The following is a 20123-nucleotide window of genomic DNA, read 5'->3' as shown; positions in this document are numbered from 1 at the left end:
TAACTCGGCGCTGTTCAAATGATTAACAGGGACGAACAATAGCATTCCTTCTGACATGATTCTTAATATCCGTCCTATAGGCACAGCCGCCCGCCCACTGCCCATGATATCTGTTTGGGTGATGTGCAGGCGCATGTACACAGTTGTCTATAATAACAATGTATGTAGCACGCAAAAGGTCAGAGCGCAAAGAAAGATAGGGTAGAGAACATTTGATATAGGAAAAATGTAAACTCCTATGAAGGAGAAACTTCATGTCAATAAAAAAGTGATATGACAGATAAATAAGTTATTGCAGGATTGTGTCTTACACCTATTTAAGGAGATTGGGTTGTTAGGACTCGGTCTAACTGTTGCATTAGCCTATGCAACAGTTCGTTTCAGAACCATGGACAGCGTACATTTTCCCCCCACTTAACAATTTCATCTGGCGCAACAAACATTCATCTGGCGCAACAAACAACAACATTTCGCCAAAACTATTCTGCTCTGCCTCTTGGCAACACATAGGCCTATGTGCATCTATCTAAAAAAAAACAGGAAAACCTTTCAGATACAAAACGAATTGTTTGTAGGTTATTTAACCAAATGTACACCTATAGGCCTAGGTATAAATATATTTGCGGTCGACAGGCCTACATGTGGATGCATAGACACATTTTTATTTCACTGAATATGCCTTGACTGTGTGCTGCTGAGACATTTCCGTTACGTTCACTTTCAGAATTTAATGTATATTCTATAGTTTGCAAACGCCTAACAAATATTGGTTGTAGTTTACATTACAGGCTACAACTTGCGTGCACGTTGCACGCATGTGCCCTGTGCTGCCCCATAGGCCGACACAGTCTTTGAAAATATGCAAGTCATACAATAATGCAGTCATGGTGTAGGTAGGCCTAAGGCAGTGTCCACTGCTACCACTGAGTGGGAGTATTGGAAAGGGTTTGTTATTGTCAATACCAGTGAAGATCAACACATTTTAAGGTGTATTCTGAGACTGGAGATGATTCCAACAGCTCAGGTATGAGAATCAATTACCTTTCCTAAAGCAGCTATGCCAGGCATCAATTATATTGTCATGAACGCTAACAACAGTTGATAGAGAATGATGCTGAACAAAGGCTGTAGTAGCATTGCAAATGCTTTCAAGTCGTGGGCATTGTGAAGGCCAACCCACATCAGCCCACCACTGATGTGCAGCACCTACCTTTGTTCAGGGTTATGGTTAGGATTCAGTGTTAAGAGAAGGGAAGGGAAGGGAAAGTTGTTCAATTGCTTAATATGTCGGTGCTTAAAAACACGGGCTGTGTTACGGCTCCTTTGTACTGTACAGCAGCCATTTGGCAGTAGATAAGTTAGTCGTTTTCAAAATCGTATACCCGTGTATTGACATTCATTTGAGTCAATTCTCTCACCCTTTTCTTCCACACAGTCTTTTATTTGTAAATAATAAAAATGAACTCTTGAATATAAAACATACACATCGTTAGAGCCACATCTGTTGTACAAACAAGAAATGTAGCAGTGAATACTTCTTTCCTAGATATGGTGTGTTGAGGGGTTACCCATGGACTGTAAACAATCAGTATCATGGAGTAATACTGACAAAGGAAAGGGCAGTGGGCCGCACCGCAAGAGGTTCAACTGAAAGGTCAGCAAACAACATTTTCATTGGCTTTAAAGTTCAGTCCAAACCATGAGAAAGTAGGGGGATTAAAGTGTTGCGGTTAAAGAAACAAGATGGAGTGTGTTGCAAATAGTCATGTTGGTGTTGGCTGCTATTTCGAGAAACTGAAAGGCCTGTTGGCTCCCTCTTGTGGTTGGGCACCGCTCAGCGTCTCTCGCAACACAGGGCATGGGGCTCTGATCTGTTTCCATAGGACCAGGAATGTTTGGATCGGTTTGTGTGTGTGTGTGTGTGTGTGTGTGTGTATGTGTGTGTGTAAATATTGTCAAACTTCGCCCCCTGACTCATATTTACAACGTGTGTGTGCGCATAGGTAATGCGTGTAGTCAGATACACTCATTTGATAATCATATATCTATATCTTTATAATTTCTGTCAAGTCATAATTTTACTTCATATACATTAAGCTCTGTTTTTTATACACACATTCTCTACCTCTGTTTCTAGCCCCACTGTCATAGACTACTGTTAAAGCACCTAGATCCTCAGATAACTAGGGGGTTCCAGTTTGCTCAGTACTATGATACAGCACTGCTCTCCAAAGAGTTCAAAAGGAACACAAGAAAATAAAAAAGGCTTTTGGAGACTTCCTAATATGGAAATTCGTACCCAGAGTTGGAGGTGTGGCCTGGGCGGAGCTTATTCCCCCGGTGTCCGCCCTTGGATGGCGGATGGCTTTTCTGTTTGTATTCATATTCAGTACGAGCAAACTGTACAAGTACATGCAACATACAAGCTGGCCTAAAGTATGTGGAACTAACACACATTTAGTCTCTTTTTTTTTAAGTAATTTGTCTGGCTTTTGTTTTACAAAAGAAATGTGCATGCAGCTTGGGCCGGGGTCCCGAGTCATGCTGCGCCTGCCTCGCTCGCGGGGGCGGGACGAGAGGGGGGTGTGACAAGACCTCTGCAGGTCTGCAGACCACCGTCACTCGAAAACCAAATACACACACGGAGTCTGCACCACATGGTGCCTTTCTGAACTCTAGGCAAATAGAATAAAATATATCTAACCATAATTTGGCCTCTGTTTTTCCTTCTCTTTCATAATCAATCCTTGTCCAAAAAAATAATCAAGCTTTTGTGCTTGCTTTGATCTTCGGACAAGTGTTTTTTCCACCTGTGCAGACTCCCTTCCCTAACAGATTGTGCAACCATGCCAACCCTCACAGACACCTGTAGTGACGCCATGACGGCATCAATGCTGAAACACATTTTGATGGGCAACTGTCGGCAGGGCATCATCAATCTTTTCTCTTTGTCTCCTGCACGCTCGTGATGGCCTCACAATAACCTCTTCACTGATTGGCTTCACCAAGCCTGGGCTGACATCTCTTGTGCCACCGAACAGAATGGGCTGCATGAGTCCCTTCTATCTCAGGAGCACCTGCCATAACACACTCAACGGCGGGAGAGGAGGAATGGACAAAGAGGAGACAAAGAAAGGAGATGTCAGAGAGGAGGATGAATACAAGAGGTGAGACTCAGGAGTAAGGCCCCAGCAGCCCAGAGAAAGGTGGGAAAAGGGAAGGGAGGGAGGCATGGGAAGTGATTGTCAGAATCCAGGCAAGCTCCAATTGGCTAGTTCTCTATCTCCTTTCCTTCCTTTCTCTCTCTCTCTATTTATCTATTTTTTCTCTCTGTCTGATTTGCTCTATTGCCCTAAGGGAAATTGGCCCTAGGTATGTGGTCATGCACTCTGGTCATTTGTGGTCCATTTTGGGGTTGTGGTTGCGTTGCAGTCACTAAGAGCGCATATTAGCTGGTCCTGAGCTGTCCAGGGATGTCTGGGATGCCCGCCGTGTGAGCGAGGCTAATGTAGGGTCCACCAATGAGGAAGGGGGAAACAGTTTGTACCAGCCAATCACTGTGCTAGAGAGGTCCAGCTCCTCCAATAGGATCTGTGCAACTCCCATGAAGCATTTGTGGTCCAGTCGCCCGTAGTCGCCCCAGACTATTACCTGTGGACGGTGAGAGAGATATGTTAGGCCAAGGAAACACGCATGCACAAACACACACAGTACAGCTACATGGATTTGTTACCTGGAGGATCTTCCCCTGTGGGCTCTCTTCAAACAGCAGGGCCTGCTGGTAGAGTGGCTCCAGGGTTTTACGTGCAATCTTGGTTTTCTTTTTGGCTTTACAGGCCCCGTTATCCAGCAGGTACACCTTGACATAGGGAGCTGCAGCGAGAGAGAGGTGGGGGGAGAAAGGAATGAGGGTATGGAGAACAAACACACTTATCTGTCTGTGTGTGGGTGGGTGGATGGGTGGATGGGTGGGTGGGTGCGGGCATTTGTGCTTTTTGTGTGTGGTACCTGGGAGTGATCTGGACCCTGGTTTGGGGTTAAGGCCACGTGCCCTGATCACCTCTACCTCCAGCTGGCCTTTTTTATCCATCATTCCAATTTGAACATCTCCTGTAAAACACACAACATATCTTATCCAGTTCTATGACTGTGTCATACCGCATGTAGTGTATTATGTCAGGTTACACAAGTCCTTTGTGTCACTCACCCATGGCAGGTGTGGCTAATGTTTGCCGGCCCACCAGTTGGGCAGGGCCAAGGCCATCCAGGAAATCACTAAACTGACTGTCAGCCCCCAGCCTCATCCCCGAGAAGATCAGACTGGAATACACACACACACACACACACACACACACACACACACACACACACACACACACACACACACACACACACACACACACACACACACACACACACACACACACACACACACACACACACACACACACACACACACACACACAGGGGTTAGACTACTGAATAATGTTAGACTTGATAAGCATTGAGAATGACACTACCGCTACAGTCAAAGAGACTGAGAGAGGCTAGAGATACTGACTTCCCCTCAGAGCTGTAGCTGTTCATGCTGCCGTCGGTGGAGTCTCTGCTGGCCTGGCGGGGGTACTCTACAGCCATACCCACCTCTGTACTCCGCTGGATCTGGATTTTGTTCTTTTTCTTGCCCTTCTTCTTGGTATCCACCCCCACTGCTTCTTATTGCACACACACACAGCAAACACACAGCAAACACACAGCAAACACACAGCAAACACACAGTAAACACACAGCCATTGCATGAACAATACCAACAGGTTGTCAGGTGGGTGCTGGATCCAGGGCGTGTGTATGATCGTCTTGTTTTTGTGGTCTGTCCGTGTTACCTTTCTGGGAGGTGAGCTGTGAGGTGCTGCAGCTGCGTCTGGAGGGCAGGCCCACGATGGCCACCACCCGTTGGCTGAGGCTGGAGCGCCGCTTCTTGCCCCCGCCCAATGCTGTATCTGATTGGCTGCCGTCTGTGTGCTCAATGCCATAGATCTCACCGCTCACGCTGGTGCTCTTCAACATGCTCTGGCCTGACGCACGGACCGCCTTGCTACACATACAGACAGACAAATACATATTGTAGACATTACTGCAACACACAGGAGGGTGTGTGTGTGTGTGTGTGGTTCTATTTACTTGAAGCGTCCCCGGGGTCTCTCTGACTGGATGGACATGTAGCTGGTACTACTGATGCGGGAGGCACTGCTGGTGCGAGAGATGGCTGACACGTCGCTGACATCACTGTCTGAAGACTTGCGGGATACATTCTCACAGCTGGTTTTCCTCTGGTCCTTATACAGCTAGAGAGAGAGAGGACGAGAAGATATATATACATGTTTTTAATGCCAATAAACTGAATTGTTTTGAATTGAGAGGGGGGGAGATGAGTGAGGGGTGAGAGAGGCAAGATTAAGATGGAGAGTGAGAGAGAGGGGGACAGAGAGAGATGGGGGGTGAGAGAGAGAGGGGCAGAGAGAGATGGTGAGAGGGACAGAGATATGGGGAATGAGAGAGGGACAGATAGAGATGGTGAGGGACAGAGATATAGGGAGCGAGAGAGAGGGACAGAGATATGGGGGGTGAGAGAGAGAGGGACAGAGATGGGGGCGAGAGAGAGAGGGACAGAGAGAGATGGTGAGAGGGACAGAGATATAGGGAGCGAGAGAGAGGGACAGAGATATGGGGGCGAGAGAGAGAGGCACAGAGAGAGATAGTGAGAGGGACAGAGATATAGGGAGCGAGAGAGAGGGACAGAGATATGGGGAATGAGAGAGGGACAGAGATATGGGGAGCGAGAGAGAGGGACAGAGATATGGGGGGTGAGAGAGAGAGGGACAGAGAGAGATGGTGAGAGGGACAGAGATATGGGGAATGAGAGAGGGACAGAGATATGGGGAGCGAGAGAGAGAGGGACAGAGATATGGGGGTGAGAGAGAGAGGGACAGATAGAGATGGTGAGGGACAGAGATATAGGGAGCGAGAGAGAGGGACAGAGATATGGGGAATGAGAGAGGGACAGAGAGAGATGGTGAGGGACAGAGATATAGGGAGCGAGAGAGAGGGACAGAGATATGGGGAATGAGAGAGGGACAGAGAGAGATGGTGAGGGACAGAGATATAGGGAGCGAGAGAGAGCGACAGAGATATGGGGGGCGAGAGAGAGGCACAGAGAGAGATAGTGAGAGGGACAGAGATATGGGGAATGAGAGAGGGACAGAGATATGGGGAGCGAGAGAGAGAGGGACAGAGAGAGATGGTGAGAGGGACAGAGATATAGGGAGCGAGAGAGAGGGACAGAGATATGGGGGGCGAGAGAGAGAGGGACAGAGAGAGATGGTGAGAGGGACAGAGATATGGGGAATGAGAGAGGGACAGAGAGAAATGGAGAGGGACAGAGATATAGAGAGCGAGAGAGAGGGACATAGAGAGATGGAGGGAGGGATAGAGATATAGGGAGCGAGAGAGAGAGAGGGACAGAGTGAGATGGAGAGGGACAGAGATATGGGGCGCGCGAGAGAGAGAGAGAGGAACAGGAAGAGATGGAGAGGGAGAAAGACAGGGGCTTGACCTCTCGTGACAGATGACTGACCTCGCGTTTGCTCTTAAGCGCCCTCTCCTGGTCCCTGCCGGAAGTGGAGGGAGCAGCAGAACTGTAGGAATCCCTCTTCTGCACCTTCATCTGGAGCTGACGAACACGTTCCTCCGCTGCTAGAGCTACACACACACACACACACACACACACACACACACACACACACACACACACACACACACACACACACACACACACACACACACACACACACACACACACACACACACACACACACACACACACACACACACACACAGGAATGAGTAAAAATAAGCACACACACATATCACGCACTCAGGTTTACAGAAAAAAATCAAGTCAAGAAAGCCACACACCTTGTTCTACGGGGCTGCTACTCTTGTCAGGGACCTGTGGGAGGTGTCTGACCCTGCGAGCTGCTGACGAGGACGTCACTGAGGAGGACAGAGACGCACCACCTTGGAGGGGGCCCCTGGGAGAAAGAGAGAGATGAAAGAGAGAGGATGGAAGAATGAGAGAGAGAGATACAACAAGGGGATGTATCGCTTCATAGAAATCCTGCAGCACAAACTATTCCCTTCACTGCTGGACACAGAGTTTGTACACATACAGTGAGCTCCAAAAGTATTGGGAGAGTGACACATATTTTTTTTCAGCTCTGTACTCCAGTACTTTGTATTTTAAATGATACAATGCCTATGAGGTTAAAGTGCACTGTCAGCTTTAACTTGAGGGTATTTTAATCCATAGCGGGTGAACCGTTAAGAAATTACAGCACTTCTTTTGACATTGTCCCTCCATTTTAGGGGACCAAAAGTATTGGGAAAAATGTACTCATGTGTATTGTAGTAGTAAAAAGTAATATATTTGGTCTCATATTCATAGCATGGAATGACTAGATCAAGTTTGTGACTCCTTGGTTGTGGATAATCCTGAATGAATTATGGATAATGAGGCACACAAATGTCATACCCCCGAGACATGACAACCTCTCACCAATAATAACAGGGGAGTTTATCATGTCTTGGGGATATGATATTTGTGCGTATGTAACTCTCTCACTCATTATTCACAATATTATCATCCTTCCAGAAGATATGATCCTGACACATCTAGCGTTCCACACAAGCCGGCTTGTCGTTCGTTCCAACAATTCGGTTGCCAGAGACGCGACCCTGTCGTTCGGTCTTTTTGTTCTGTATTTATGGACGTGGCCCGATCTAAATGTTCTACTGCCATACTGACTGGCAGTTGTTATCCCTTGCTAGCTAGCTAGCCAACGACAGCTAACTTACAGTCGCGACAAACAGCAAGAACAACAAAGCAGCTGCATTTGCGTTTGTCTAAGATGTTCTCCAGTGACATTTATTTGGAGACACCCATTACAATGAGTTAATGAGGTGTGATTTGGCCTGACATTGAAAATGTCTCGTCCGGACACCGTTGTTCAAATGACCGAACCAAGACCACAGCTACAACACTTCCACTGAAGCTGCAAGGACTGCCAAATAGCTGCACGTAGTTTTCAAGTGATATTTCTTTGTATATATATATATCCCTAAACATGATTCTCATTCACGATTTCGACTGGCAGAGAAACGCTGCCTGTCTGTCTGTCTGTCTGTCTCGACTTGTTCATTACTATGGGACAGCTGGAGATCAAATTTTAATATTGAAACAATGTTGTAAATATTCGGAGAGACAAGCAGCAATGGTTGTACAAATCTCCGCCGTTGAAAACGAAATGTTAGTCTAAAAGAAATGTGAGATAATGTCAAGATACTTTTATAAATAGCCTGGCTGGGCAGATGAGACAGTGGATTGTGCAGTCAGATGGAACAGAGTAAATAGGCATTTTAACAACATAGATTTAGCCGGTGGTAACTTGTGGAATAGACACAAATCAGCATTCAGGATTAGACCCACCCATTGTTTAAACACACACCACACATACACTTACACACACAACCCACCACACATTGGCACAGCGCTGGAGTACAACGTCAAATAAATAGTGTGTCTGCATTAAAGGCAGTGGGATCACAGAGGAGGAAGGTAACAGCTCTCTCTCTCTCTCTCTCTCTCTCTCTCTCTCTCTCTCTCTCTCTCTCTCTCTCTCTCTCTCTCTCTCTCTCTCTCTTTCTCACTCTCTCAGACCACTCCTCCAGGGGGTCAGATATGAGGGGTCAGCGGTCAGCACCTGTTAGTTGGGGTGAGCCCGGGAACCCCGGAGGTTCCCCTTACCGAGTGGCCGCAGGGGAGGGGACCGTCCTCAAGATGGAGGTGGGCTTATTCTTGGGGCCCCCACACACACACCATACACACTGTGTGCACACCGTCGCACAGCGCAAAGCAGCATGCAAAAATGAAATAAAAGAACAGAATATAGACAAAAAGAAAAGCAAAGGAAGGTAAGGATGGAAAACATGAAAAAAACCCATTGTCAAACATGTTGAAATCCGTATAGACACGTAAAAACACATCAGTGAATCCTGGCCCATGCTCTCATGCTCACATCAGCATCACCATGCTAACCATGGGTTCAAATCAAATGTTATTGGTCACACACACATCTTCAGCAGATGTTATTGCAGGTGCAGCGAAGTGCTTGTGTTCCTAGCTTCAACAGAACAGTAGTATCTAGCAGTGCAGTTGTATCTACAAACGATACACACAAATCTAAATGTAAAATAACGGAATTAAGGAATATTGCAATATTAGATTGAGTAATGTCGGAGTGGCTTTGACTAAAATACAGTAGAATAGAGTACAGTATATATATATATATATATGCACTGTTGCGCCTTCTTCACCACACTGTCTGTGTGGGTGGACCATTTCAGATCGTCAGTGATGTGTAGGCCAATGAATTTCAAGCTTTCCACCTTCTCCACTGCGGTCCCGTCGATGTGGATAGGGAAGTGCTCCCTCTGGTGTTTCCTGAAGTCCACCATCAGCTCCTTGTTTTTGTTGACGTTGAGTTAGAGGTTCATTTCCTGCCAGGTTAGTCATGGGTGAACAGGGAGTACAGGAGGGTGCTAAGCACGCACACTTGTGGGGCCGCTGGGTTGAGGATCAGCGAAATGGAGGGGTTGTTTCCTACCTTCACCACCTGGGGGCTGCCCGTCAGGAAGTCCTGGACCCAGTGGCACAAGGCGGGGTTCAGACCCAGGGCACCGAGCTTACTGATGAGCTTAGAGGTACTATGTTGTTGAATGCTGAGCTATAGTCAATGAACAGCATTCTTACATAGGTATTCCTCTTGTCCAGATGGGATAGGGCAGTGTGCAGTGCGATGGCGATTGCATCATCATTAACTAGCCTCTCAAAGCACTTCATGAGTGCTACAGGGCGATAGTCATTTAGTTCAGTTACCTTTGTTTCAGTACAGGGTACAGGAACAATGGTGGACATCTTGAAGCAGACTGGGATAGGGAGAGATTGAATCTGTCCGAAAACACTCCTGCTAGCTGGTCTGCGCATCCTCTGAGGACGCGGCTATGGATGCCGTCTGGGCCGGAAACCTTGGGAGGATTAACACGCTTAAATGTCTTACTCGCGTCAGCCACGGAGATGGAGAGCTCACAGTCCTTGGTAGCGGGCCGTGTCGGTGGCAGTGTTATCCTCAAAGTGGGCAAAGTACGTGTTTAGCTTGTCCGGAAGCAAGATATTGGCGTCCGCGACGTGGCTGGTTTTCCCGTTGTAGTCTGTGATTGTCTGCAGACCCTGCCACATAAGTCTTGTGTCTGAGCTGTTGAATTGGGGTTGGAACTGGTTCAGGGAAGTGAACCAAAAAAACGTAAAATAATGACATTTTTCAAGGAACCGAACCAGACCCGAGAACGAAGGCGATCTATATTGTTCCAGAACAGAACCATTATTGAAAAGCATGGGAACCGGTTAACAATCCCCCACACAAAGAAAAAATGCAACAAAGCGCCTATGCAAATTAGAGAACAATAAGATGGACTTTTTCAATGCTCGTTAAGAATACTATAGTTTCACATTGGAGTCGTGTAAGCCATGTTTTTGTTTTAACAACTGGTGCCGCTCTGCAAAAAAAAATCTTGTTGTCTAGAGAGATTATTAGGTAGCTCTGGTCTCGCTCTCGAAAACTCTAGGCACCATTCAGTGTAATGTAATGTAAAACGGAGAGTCATGATCAAGAGTTCTGGTCCAACACTAGTTAAGTCAATCGGTTGAAGTTGAAAGACATTTAAAGTTCCTTCACATAAGCCACTCCTCCGTAGGTATACATCTGTGGGCCTAATTCAGATAATGCATGTGATATAAACAAGATGCCCGGCATTATCCTCACCAGCAAAAACAATGTTACACCCAACACTACACTTGTCTGTCCAATGCATGTACATAGTTTGCCTGCTCCATAGCAAGCTGCTCTATGCATTGGTGAAGTAATTTAATGTCGAGCTAAGTTGAAAAAAAAAATATATATACACGTATATTTAATTAAGAGGTTTAAAAAGGAACAGAAATAACAAAATAAACTGCAACTTATTTAGGTTCAAACCGGTTCAGAGTTTCTGTTCTGGATGAAATGATTAGGAAAATAAATTGGTTTCAACCCCTGATGCTAACCACTGCAGTACAGTACAGTACCACTGCAGTACAGTACCAAGGCAGTACAGTACCACTACAGTACAGTACCACTGCAGTACAGTACCACTACAGTACAGTACTGCAGTACAGTACAGTACCACTACAGTACAGTACAGGCACAGGTGACAACCTCTTAAAAGCAATAGATAATTACCAAATCAAAGTTTAAATAGTGGTACAGTGGATGAACTGGTGATCAGAAAAGAGGTAGACCCCCACTCTAGGATCAGTTGACCCGCAAACCTAAATTGTTATGGGGGAAAACTGATCTTAGATGTCTATGGGGAACGTCATCCTACTCTGGGAACTCATGAGATGGGACAGTCTATGATGGCAGGATGAAACCCTCAATGAGATTCACATGCTCAACTCAAGCTTTCACTTTAATTTCTGTACTGATGTGAATGGGAGATTTTTTAGGAAGGTTTAAGGATTGGGCCGGAAGTGATGATGTTGAAACACAAAAATCTGGGTATATGTTATGGTTGGCCACCTTACCTGTCTCTGCCAGGGAGCTTCTTTCCTAGAGTGTGACAGGTTGATGAGTCCAGGGTCCGAGTTTGCCTGGGAAATTGGGGGATGAGTGGAAAACAGAAAGAATCGGATGCAGGGATGAATAAATGAATAAATGAATGGAGTATGGGAGAGGGGTAAACAGCTGGGGTAAGTGAGAGAAGTCTGATTCTCTGTTCGTAATGAATCGGACAGCCTTATGCTCTACAGAAGCCAGCTGAGATATGGATTTGATGTAGCTGCCTCTGTGTTGTCAATACACAACAATGGAATATGGAACAAAGATCAGGAAGAAGCATCACACTCTCATGCATTCTTTGAACAAGTACTGTGTGTGTGTGTGTGTGTGTGTGTGTGTGTGTGTGTGTGTGTGTGTGTGTGTGTGTGTGTGTGTGTGTGTGTGTGTGTGTGTGTGTGTGTGTGTGTGTGTGTGTGTGTGTGTGTGTGTGTGTGTGTGTGTGTGTGTGTGTGTGTGTGTGTGTACCTCTTCTTTGCACTGAGGTGGTTTACTGTCTCTTGTCTAGGAACTAGACGCTCCATCCATCTGCTCCATACACACCACAAACATGAAGGTGATGGGATGACATGATGGGAAACACAGACACACGTACACAGACAGACACAAACACACCACTTGTGACTTACATAGATTTAAACTCAACTTTGAATCCTGAATGATGTATCTTTTGTTATGAATATGAAAGACAAACAGTGATAATGAGAAAAGCTCAGTTGGCATGCAATAAACAGACAAAAGCTTCTGAAATCCCTCAATTCATAGACTACAACTCCACAAGCGAAAAGCAAAACAGCACAGCCATTCTTCATGAGAAGATAGAGGCTGCAAGGATTTTAAAACACAACGTTTACACGGGAGAATGCTAGAACACAAACTAGATTGGAGAACACAACCTATAGACTGTTACATTCTAGAATCCAAACTACAAGCCACAGTGATTCTAAAGAACAAATTAGAGCAACCAGAATCTACGCCCAAAGACCCTGAAAATAGTCCCATTGAACAAAATTATTGATTGGGATACGTTTGGGGTTAGAGGTTAGCTAGCTATTACACTGTGTGTTGGGGTTTAGTACAGGTGTTGGGGTTAAGGTTGGGGTCAGCTGCTAAAAGGGGTGATGGGGCCGGATGGGAAGGGGGTACCTGTCGTCTTCTGGGGAGGCGTGTTGGATTAGAATCCTGGGGCTGGCGGGGCGTCTGCGGGGCAGAGACTGGGAGCAGCTGAGACCCGCAGCACCCCCGGTGGACACACAGAGAAACAAATGATCACCTGCACTCTCATAGGGGCTTTATCGTGTTCATGGGTCTATCATATGTCCGAGTCCCAGTTTAAGGCTGTTATCACAAAAAAAGGACCCTCCCTTTATGTCCTCTCATAAAGTAGCTATGTACAAACAGAGACCCCCCCCCCCCCACCACACACACACACACACACACACACACACACACACACACACACACACACACACACACACACACACACACACACACACACACACACACACGCTAAAAGAGTGTAGGAGGTGGGGTGCAGAGTACAAGTCAGTGGGCTGGTACCTTTTGGGCTCTGGTGAAGGAACACTATGGTTCCTTTCTGGGTTCAGACAGTTGGTGCTAGCGCTCCTAGTCTTAACCCTGTCAAGAGAAGGCTGTAGATCACTAGCCCAATTACATGCCATCCAATGCAGGAGAGGAGAAAACAGCACAGGAGGAGATGCAGAAAAAAGAAGAGAAAAATGGAAAAGAAAGAAATGTTAGATACCCAAATCATAAAGGACATGCTAGTCTGAACCTGGTTTCGAGTGATTAGGTGATTGACTACAGTAACGGCAATGCAAGATGTTGTCAGATAGTAAGGTAGTCAGGTTGTCTCGGAGACCTGTTCTCCGGTTCTCAGAAGAGTCCTTGACCATGGTATGAGGCTAAAGGTCTGTCTGTCAGTCTCTGTGTGTGTGTGTGTGTGTGTGTGTGTGTGTGTGTGTGTGTGTGTGTGTGTGTGTGTGTGTGTGTGTGTGTGTGTGTGTGTGTGTGTGTGTGTGTGTGTGCGTGCGTGCGTGCGTGCGTGCGTGCGTGCGTGCGTGTGTGTGTGTGTCTGTGTCCGCGTCTGCGTGTGTGTGCCATACCTAATGGTGATCTTGTCTGTAAACCTGAGAACTCGTTGTGTGAAAGAGCGGCGCGTTGCCGTGACAACACTGGAGCGCACCATTGAGCTAGTCTTTAGACATGCAGGCAGGGTGGAACTTCACTCAAGACAATTTTTAAAAAATCGAAACAAAGCATGTTATTAAAACACAACAAAAATCAACTTAACATCAAACAAACAAAGGCCAAGAGCGGGTAAGGATGTGTCTGGTAGCCTACAACTGTGGACAATACTCCCATGGGCAAGATTGCAACAACTGTTCATGAAGTGCATATTGAACTACCTTCAGTAGCGGCTCCAAGTGAATTGATAGAATCCATTCAAGGATATCAGTAAGATTAAGATCAGTAAGACCAGGATACAGTATCTGTAGTGCAACATTGGTATGAAGTCACTCAAGTGATATTACCTCCTGAATATCAAACTACAAAAGTATAACGTACCACAACAACACTAACTTACAAGATAATTGTGTGTGTACATGGGGGGAGACGGGGTACAAAGTTTGGAGGGGAACGACTTTTCCAACACAGCCTCGCTCTCTTCTTCCACATACCTGTAAATGTCCTTGTGGATGCTGTTGACTAAGAGAGGCATCTTAGCGGGGAGAGTGTTACTGTGTCTAGAAGCAGTGGTGGAAGAAGTACCCAATCGTCATACTTGAGTAAACGTAAAGATACCTTAATAGAAAATGACTCAAGTAAAAGTTGAAAGTCACCCAGTAAAATTCTACTTGAGTAAAAGTCTAAAAGAATTTGGTTTTAAATATATTTATGTATCAAAAGTAAATGTAATTGCTCATATACACTTAAGTATCAAAAGTAAAAGTATAAATCCTTTCAAATTCCTTATATTAAGCAAATCATTTTAATTTTGGGGTAACCAGGGGAACATCCCAACACAAACAAAGAATTTGGGTTTCGTTGGTCCATGAATCCGCCAGATTAGAGGGAACAGGGATGACCAGGGATGTTCTCTTGATTAGTGCATGAATTGGACCATTTTCCTGTCCTGCTAAGCATTCAAAATGAGTACTTGTGGGTGTCAGGGAAAATGTATGGAGTAAAAAGTACATTATTTTCTATAGAAATGTAGTGAAGTAAAAGTAAAAGTTGTCAAAAATATAAATAGTGAAGTACAGATACCCAAAACATTGACTTAAGTAGTACATTAAAGTATTTTTAATGAAGTACTTTACACCACTGTCTATAAGACCTCCTGAGGTGTGATGTGTGTGTGCATGCAGGAGATGGAGATAGAAAAAGGGGAAGGAGGAAAATGGATTAACAGAATGGAAATACAATTCCCAAACTACTGCTAAAGAATGACAGGAGAGCAGCATGCCAGCCATGTGGAAGCATGTATGCCAGCCTTTGCCAGTCTCTTCCAGCCATGTACCAGCCAGGCTTTGCCACTTACCTCTATGGGTGGGCTCACTGGGACAGTATTGCACCTTTGTCCAATATAATGGATCTGGTAATGCACTGAACTAGTGTCAAAAAGTGCCCTCTAGTGCTCGAGGCACATTATTACAACCATGAACGGATCACTGTAGCTACATGACGCTAACTCTGAATAACTAGCTGCCCCTCAGGCATTGGCCAGGGTCAGCAGAGGCTATGTGCGGTCAGCGGTGGACAGTCCCAGTGTTGACGTCTGATTGGGTGTGTGTTCTGTCACTGTCACATGGGATAGGATGGACACACTGAAATCGCATGTCAATTGCTCTCTCACACACATTATGACAGAATAAGAAGCATTTAGATCAAGGGTGAAGTCATGTAGGAAATCTCCACACATCTATATGCAGCTCCAAAATCAATGGAATAAGACAAGGACCACTTAAGATGAAGCGTCATAAGGACGCTGAGAATGAGGATTATGATCATACCTAATACAAATAATAACACATGTCCTGACTCCTGTTTACCTTTTAGTGTGTAGGCACTCTGCACTTTTGCCCCGCATTGATTGGTGGATCAAGATGACCTCACTGTGGTTACCATGGGGATGGATGACACATGAGGAAATAAACAACGGAAGCCACACCGGAGGACAGAGAAAGAACATAGATACAAAGCTGAGCCAGCGGAGAACAATGGGACAGGTAGAAGTTGCCCCTAACCACAGATCTAGATTCAGATGATTCTATCCCATATTCTAACCCTAACCATTACAGGGGATGAACAAATCTGACCCGGTATCAGTGGTTAAGGGCAACTTCTACCTACTCCGACAGGTACACATATGACAGCAAGAGATGCTACGACGCCTTATAACTCTTTCTAAACTTTTGTCTCATGGCTATAACTTCATTGTTCTGAGAATCTGAATCAGCAAACAACTGAGAACAACATACACGTGACCAGCCATATCCAAACATAATCCTGACTATTCGTTGTGCTGAATCACAGAAAGGAAGAGAGCAGAAGACAAAGGAAGAAATACAACTAAAGGACCTTTTGAACTGGAAAAGACAAAAGGGAGAAAAAAATAATCCAGGGCCACCCGATTGTACACACACACACACACACACACACACACACACACACACACACACACACACACACACACACACACACACACACACACACACACACACACACACACACACACACACACACACACACACACACACACACACACACACACACCACACACACACACACACACACACACACACCTGTCATCTACATAGTCCTGCTCCTGGTAGTGTCCTCCGGCAGAGTCGTAGTAGCGGGTGGGAGAACTAGACCTCCTACTATGGTGGATCTCATCATCCAAACTCCTGACACAGATGAGGGTTAAGTAAGATATGGAGATGAGGAAGAGGGAGAGAGTGCAAAAGAGAGAAGAGGTGGGGGGGGGAAGAAATAGAGAAAAAGCCTTTTAGCTGTGGTAACAGTGTATGTGTTGGCTGTGTTGCCAGCTGTGGTAACAGTGTATGTGTTGGCTGTGTTGCTAGCTGTGGTAACAGTGTATGTGTTGGCTGTGTTGCTAGCTGTGGTAACAGTGTATGTGTTGGCTGTGTTGCCAGCTGTGGTAACAGTGTATGTGTTGGCTGTGTTGCTAGCTGTGGTAACAGTGTATGTGTTGGCTGTGTTGCCAGCTGTGGTAACAGTGTATGTGTTGGCTGTGTTGCCAGCTGTGGTAACAGTGTATGTGTTGGCTGTGTTGCCAGCTGTGGTAACAGTGTATGTGTTGGCTGTGTTGCCAGCTGTGGTAACAGTGTATGTGTTGGCTGTGTTGCTAGCTGTGGTAACAGTGTATGTGTTGGCTGTGTTGCCAGCTGTGGTAACAGTGTATGTGTTGGCTGTGTTGCCAGCTGTGGTAACAGTGTATGTGTTGGCTGTGTTGCCAGCTGTGGTAACAGTGTATGTGTTGGCTGTGTTGCCAGCTGTGGTAACAGTGTATGTGTTGGCTGTGTTGCTAGCTGCGGTAACAGTGTATGTGTTGGCTGTGTTGCCAGCTGTGGTAACAGTGTATGTGTTGGCTGTGTTGCTAGCTGTGGTAACAGTGTATGTGTTGGCTGTGTTGCCAGCTGTGGTAACAGTGTATGTGTTGGCTGTGTTGCCAGCTGTGGTAACAGTGTATGTGTTGGCTGTGTTGCCAGCTGTGGTAACAGTGTATGTGTTGGCTGTGTTGCTAGCTGTGGTAACAGTGTATGTGTTGGCTGTGTTGCCAGCTGTGGTAACAGTGTATGTGTTGGCTGTGTTGCTAGCTGTGGTAACAGTGTATGTGTTGGCTGTGTTGCCAGCTGTGGTAACAGTGTATGTGTTGGCTGTGTTGCTAGCTGTGGTAACAGTGTATGTGTTGGCTGTGTTGCTAGCTGTGGTAACAGTGTATGTGTTGGCTGTGTTGCCAGCTGTGGTAACAGTGTATGTGTTGGCTGTGTTGCCAGCTGTGGTAACAGTGTATGTGTTGGCTGTGTTGCTAGCTGTGGTAACACTGTATGTGTTGGCTGTGTTGCTAGCTGTGGTAACAGTGTTGGCTGTGTTGCCAGTGACAGTAAGAGCAATATTGGCAGCATTACTTATTCTGGGTCACAAAGGCCGAAACACAAACTTGTCCCTGAAGTTCTCTCCTCAACCCGCTCTCTTCATCAACACCCCATCTCCCCCTGTCCTTTCCACTCCCCTCACCTCTGGGTGGGAACGTTGGTGGGTCGTGATCGGCCCCTGCCTTGTTCCTCTCTGTGAGGGGAGACAGATCGAGAGCGGTGTTGGGGTGTCCTCTGCTGCTCCGGCACCTCCAGAGTGGTGGCGTGGGGAACCCTCTGCTGCCTCTCCCTCTCCCGCGAGCCTCTTTCGGCTGCTACACAACACACACACAGCCACAAGGGGAGAGAAGCATTGTTTATAAAAGCAAAACATGCATACTGTACTGTCCCAAGCTGGCACAATTTTAGCCCTCAGCTCTAATATGACAATACTGATACAAACTACTCATTCCAGTTGAACCCAAGGATACACAGTGTTCCTGCTTTACCAAACAACCTCCTCCTGTGAGCTTATAATGTTCAGCTTGCATAAAGAAGTAATGACCTGCCTGATCCCGAAACAGTGAAAATCCCACTGCAAATAACTAAGGACGATGTGAGTGTTTTTTTGTCATCTTTAAAGGAGAGGAATGCTTCATTAAAGCTGAGAGTGGGTCCCTTTAATCTCAATTTGCTTTTCTACCAAGAAAAATAATGAGAGGTTAGTGGCGGTATCAATTTCTTTCTATCTTCCTCTCACTCGCTCTCTTTTTTTCTCTCTGTCTTTCACACACACACATATGCCCACACGCACACACCCACAACCACAGACAAATACGGCAGTGAAGTTTCCTGAGTGTTCTGACAACAACAGAACAACGTAGTAAGAAGACAGCATTCCCATGCCTCCACCCACCTTTAGATACAACTGGAAGATGGCGCTGCAGCGGATAGCTATGACCTCCTGACCAATTCTGCTATTTTGAGTGTTTTTTTGTTTTTTTTTTGCTATGAAGTTAACTTTTTTTGGTTCATAATATTTCTGCCATCATTTCCTATGACCGAAAACAGCTTCTGGATATCAGAACAGTGACCAGGCCCTAATCCCCGGGACTCGAAAGAGGAAGAAGCAAAATGGGCGAGCTCCCTGACAAGACTAAGACAGAGGTTAAATAAACCGCCTCCACCCTCTGTTCTATTGGCAAACGTACAATCACTGGAGAACAAAATGGACGAGCTCCGTTTGAGACTATCTTATCAACAGGACCTGAAGAACTGTAATATCCTATGTTTCTTGGTGTCGTGGCTGAACAAGGACAATATACATCTAGCGTTTTTCTCCTATGCATCGTCAAGGCAGCTGGTGGAGGATCTCCTCCTGGTGGAGGATCAGCTGGTGGAAGATCTCTAATGTTGAGGAAGTCTCAAGGTTTTGCTTGCCTTACTTAGAATACCTAATGATATGCTGCAGACCATATTACAGTATTTACCGAGAGAATTTTCATCTATATTCTTTTGTAAATGTCTATGTACCATCACAAACCGATGCTGGCACTAAGACCACACTCAACAAGCTGTATAGGGCCGTAGGCAAACTAGAGAATGCACATCCAGAGGAGGCGCTTCTAGTGGCCAGTGTTTTTAATGAATGCAGGCAAACTGAAATCTGTTTTACCAAATTTTTACAAGCATGTCATCTGCTTTACAAGCATGTTACCTTTACTCCACACACAGAAAGACATACAAAGCTCTCCCACACACTCCATTTGGCAAATCTGACCATAACTCTATCCTCCTGATTCCTGCTTACAAGCAAAAACTCAAACAGGAGTTATACACTCAATAAGGAATTGGTCCGATGAAGAGGATGCTAAGCTACACGACTATCCTTTTGATAGCACAGACTGGAATATTTTTTTTATTTAACATTTATTTAACTAGGAAAGTTAGTCAAGAACAAATTCTTATTTACAATGACGGCCTACCCCTGCCAGACCCGGGCCAATTTTGTGCCGCACCTATGGGACTCACAATCACAGCCAGATGTGATGCAGCCTGGATTCAAAACAGGGACTGCAGTGATGCCTCTTGCACTGAGATGCAGTGCCTTAGACCGCTGCGACACTCGGTAGTCCGAATATGTTCCTAGATTCATCCAATAACATTAAGGAGTTTACCACATCAGTCACCGGCTTCATTAATAAGTGCATCAATGTTGTTGTCCCCACAG

General features: G+C 45.8%; 1 protein-coding gene across 5 annotated transcripts in view; it reads right to left on the bottom strand.

The window, feature by feature from the left end:
• Positions 1-1242: 1242 nt before the first annotated feature.
• The window catches only part of LOC118379107 (regulating synaptic membrane exocytosis protein 1-like), a 32498-nt gene continuing 13617 nt past the window's right edge, over positions 1243-20123 (bottom strand). Inside the window, exons 13-28 of one of the 5 annotated variants that reach the window (XM_052476590.1) lie at positions 18057-18228; positions 16598-16702; positions 15845-15907; positions 13329-13430; positions 12915-12992; positions 12237-12296; positions 11738-11803; positions 6976-7091; positions 6635-6759; positions 5182-5345; positions 4884-5095; positions 4562-4715; positions 4208-4320; positions 4009-4110; positions 3734-3873; positions 1243-3651 (exon numbers count right to left, since the gene is read on the bottom strand). In XM_052476590.1, the coding sequence (XP_052332550.1) occupies positions 3436-3651; positions 3734-3873; positions 4009-4110; positions 4208-4320; positions 4562-4715; positions 4884-5095; positions 5182-5345; positions 6635-6759; positions 6976-7091; positions 11738-11803; positions 12237-12296; positions 12915-12992; positions 13329-13430; positions 15845-15907; positions 16598-16702; positions 18057-18228 (1988 nt within the window). In that variant the 3' untranslated portion in view covers positions 1243-3435. The remainder of the gene's footprint in view (positions 3652-3733; positions 3874-4008; positions 4111-4207; positions 4321-4561; positions 4716-4883; positions 5096-5181; positions 5346-6634; positions 6760-6975; positions 7092-11737; positions 11804-12236; positions 12297-12914; positions 12993-13328; positions 13431-15844; positions 15908-16597; positions 16703-18056; positions 18229-20123) is intronic. The other 4 variants (XM_052476601.1, XM_052476633.1, XM_052476612.1 and 1 more) reach the window with 4 other exon arrangements.

The sequence above is a fragment of the Oncorhynchus keta genome, chromosome 2, assembly GCF_023373465.1.
Source record: "Oncorhynchus keta strain PuntledgeMale-10-30-2019 chromosome 2, Oket_V2, whole genome shotgun sequence".
NCBI lineage: Eukaryota > Metazoa > Chordata > Actinopteri > Salmoniformes > Salmonidae > Oncorhynchus > Oncorhynchus keta.
This window is presented reverse-complemented; position numbering and strand designations above follow the sequence as displayed.